This window comes from Pinus tabuliformis, chromosome 6 (genome assembly GCF_031772625.1).
Source record: "Pinus tabuliformis cultivar Carrire ecotype Pingquan chromosome 6, CPIR1, whole genome shotgun sequence".
NCBI lineage: Eukaryota > Viridiplantae > Streptophyta > Pinopsida > Pinales > Pinaceae > Pinus > Pinus tabuliformis.
In genome coordinates, this window is record NC_142292.1 from 1,183,821,703 (window position 1) to 1,183,823,884 (window position 2,182).

General features: G+C 38.1%; 1 protein-coding gene across 1 annotated transcript; it reads right to left on the reverse strand.

The window, feature by feature from the left end:
- Window positions 1-326: 326 nt before the first annotated feature.
- Window positions 327-1,313, reverse strand: LOC149262984 (LOB domain-containing protein 1-like). The gene is made up of 2 exons (XM_089384697.1): window positions 1,149-1,313; window positions 327-686 (listed from the first exon to the last, which is right to left on the reverse strand). Exons 1-2 carry the CDS (start codon window positions 1,311-1,313, stop codon window positions 327-329), a joined length of 525 nt encoding a protein of 174 aa, XP_089240823.1.
- Window positions 1,314-2,182: the final 869 nt, after the last annotated feature.

Genomic DNA, 2,182 nt, shown 5'->3' on the forward strand with positions numbered 1-2,182 from the left:
TTTACACAACCATTCAACTCTGGTATCTACGGGGAATCACTTATTCCAAACTTGAAACGGAAAGTCATGCCTGAATTCTCATATGTCCATCACATTTCCCAAGAGCAATTAATACAAGGCAGTAAAAGCAATTCAACACAATACAACTTTTATTTATTTACATCAGAAATATTTCAAACAACGCCATTTTCATAAATTTAGGAGTGAGGAATGTTTTCTTAAAATCCACCGCAGAAACGGAGACTGATCAGCGGCAGAGGTTGGTAGGGACGGAAATAGGGACGGAAAGGAACTTTACTAATAAAACCCAGCGGAATTAAGCAAAATTAGCAGGGAGCAACATTAGAATTTGGGTCCCATAACGTCAGGCTATCGACCACGTCGTCTAATACAGTGGGGTTACTATATTGCTTGCCTTGACTCTCATGCAGTGAGGTGCTGTAAAAATTTGGATCCCAACCTTGATAATACCCTGTATTAATGAGGGTAGTTATCATATTTGATTGTTCTTCACTCATGTCATCAAGCTTTCTCTGCGCGGCAGCCAAATGCGATTGAGTTTCTTCTATTTTTTTCAAGAGATTATTGATTATTCCTGCACAGCCATGGACAGGATCTGTTACTCTCGCTCTTGCTTCGTACACCAGGCTGCTTACAGCGTCACCTCTCTGCTCGGCTGGTAGATCCTGAAATTATCACATAACCATAAATCCCATGGCATATAACAGATTTAAAGTAAAATTTCAACGGTAATGCCGTAAACTCATTTTTGGATAGCATGTTTACTAAATCTGAGATTACTTTGGGACCCGTACTCAATTAACAAAAACTCTATTCTACAATATGAATGGAAACTGAACTCTACGATATTAAGTAAAATTAGAAATTGAAAGAACTAATTAAATAATGTGCAATATTACGAAAAACTGATTAAATTAACCCAAGGTAATAGTTCTTTCAATTTTTGACAAATTAACTTTTTGCGTAATACTACTAAACAAAATTTCCCCAAACACGAATAGAAGACGTTTGCATTTTAGCTATTAGTTGCTGCTCCGATCACATATTTTATTCAGTCAAGCATATAAAACAATGCAAGGGACCTGTAGTAGTTTGACAACATGGCCATTTCCGAATAATCTGTGTACCAACAGAAACTTTTCTGGATCGTTATGCGGGAAATAGGGTGCCAGGACGCATTTCTCTGAGCATTTCTTTTTCTGGAACTTGCATGCAGCGCAAGCCGTTTCTGCCTTGGAAGCTTGGCTCATGATCTGCAAAACAATTCCACACAAGAGCTGTTGTGTTACCATTTTTAACTCTCAGAATGAATTACTATTACTGAATATAGTAACTTACCTTTTCGTTGGTATATGCAATCACTAAAATACAGTACCGAAAATATAGCGAACAGAATCGCCCTAACTACAAACAAATGAAATGAAAAGCAACACCAAGGCACGATGAAACAGGAGGAAAATAACAGGAAAAATATATAAGACGAGGGTCAACCAAGCTCCCATATTTTATTTATCATAAGTTTCGTGGAAACAAAATCAGAAATTTCATGGACATTTCCGTCGGTCATTGCGCAAACGCGTACAAAATGGCATGGAACAAAAGGAAACATGGGAAAGCAATGAGATAGAAGGGGATATTAAATTGAGAATGGGCCACAGGCACCATGGTCGTTATCACATTGTTATTATTTTGTTAATACGGTTGGTAAATGTTGATATTTATTTGATGATGATGATGGTTAACGTCCACTGAGACCAAAATGGTCTATCGGACCTATAATTTATTAATTTCTAATTGTCTGACTCCTTGTCTTTCTTGGCGAGATTGGTGATGTAGCTTTCTTTTTCTTCTCTATGGTCTTCCAACTTCCTTTATCTTGCATCTCCTTCATCTCTTGTGGATCTTGGGACATTGGTGTCTTAGCTTCGCGATCTATTGTGTTCGTCCTTTTGGAGATAGTCGGAGAATGCCCATTATTTGAAACCTCATAACTGTCGATGCTTGAGGGGTTGTTGAGTTCACCTTTTTGTTGTTGGGCGGGGCTTTCCCTCTGCTTGTCTTGAGAGTTGTTTCTATCTTGCCCGATTTCTTGTAATTCAGAGTTTTCTCGAGAGTATTCTTCTTGCATGACAGTGTAGTATTCTTTTTGTGCTCCTTCCCA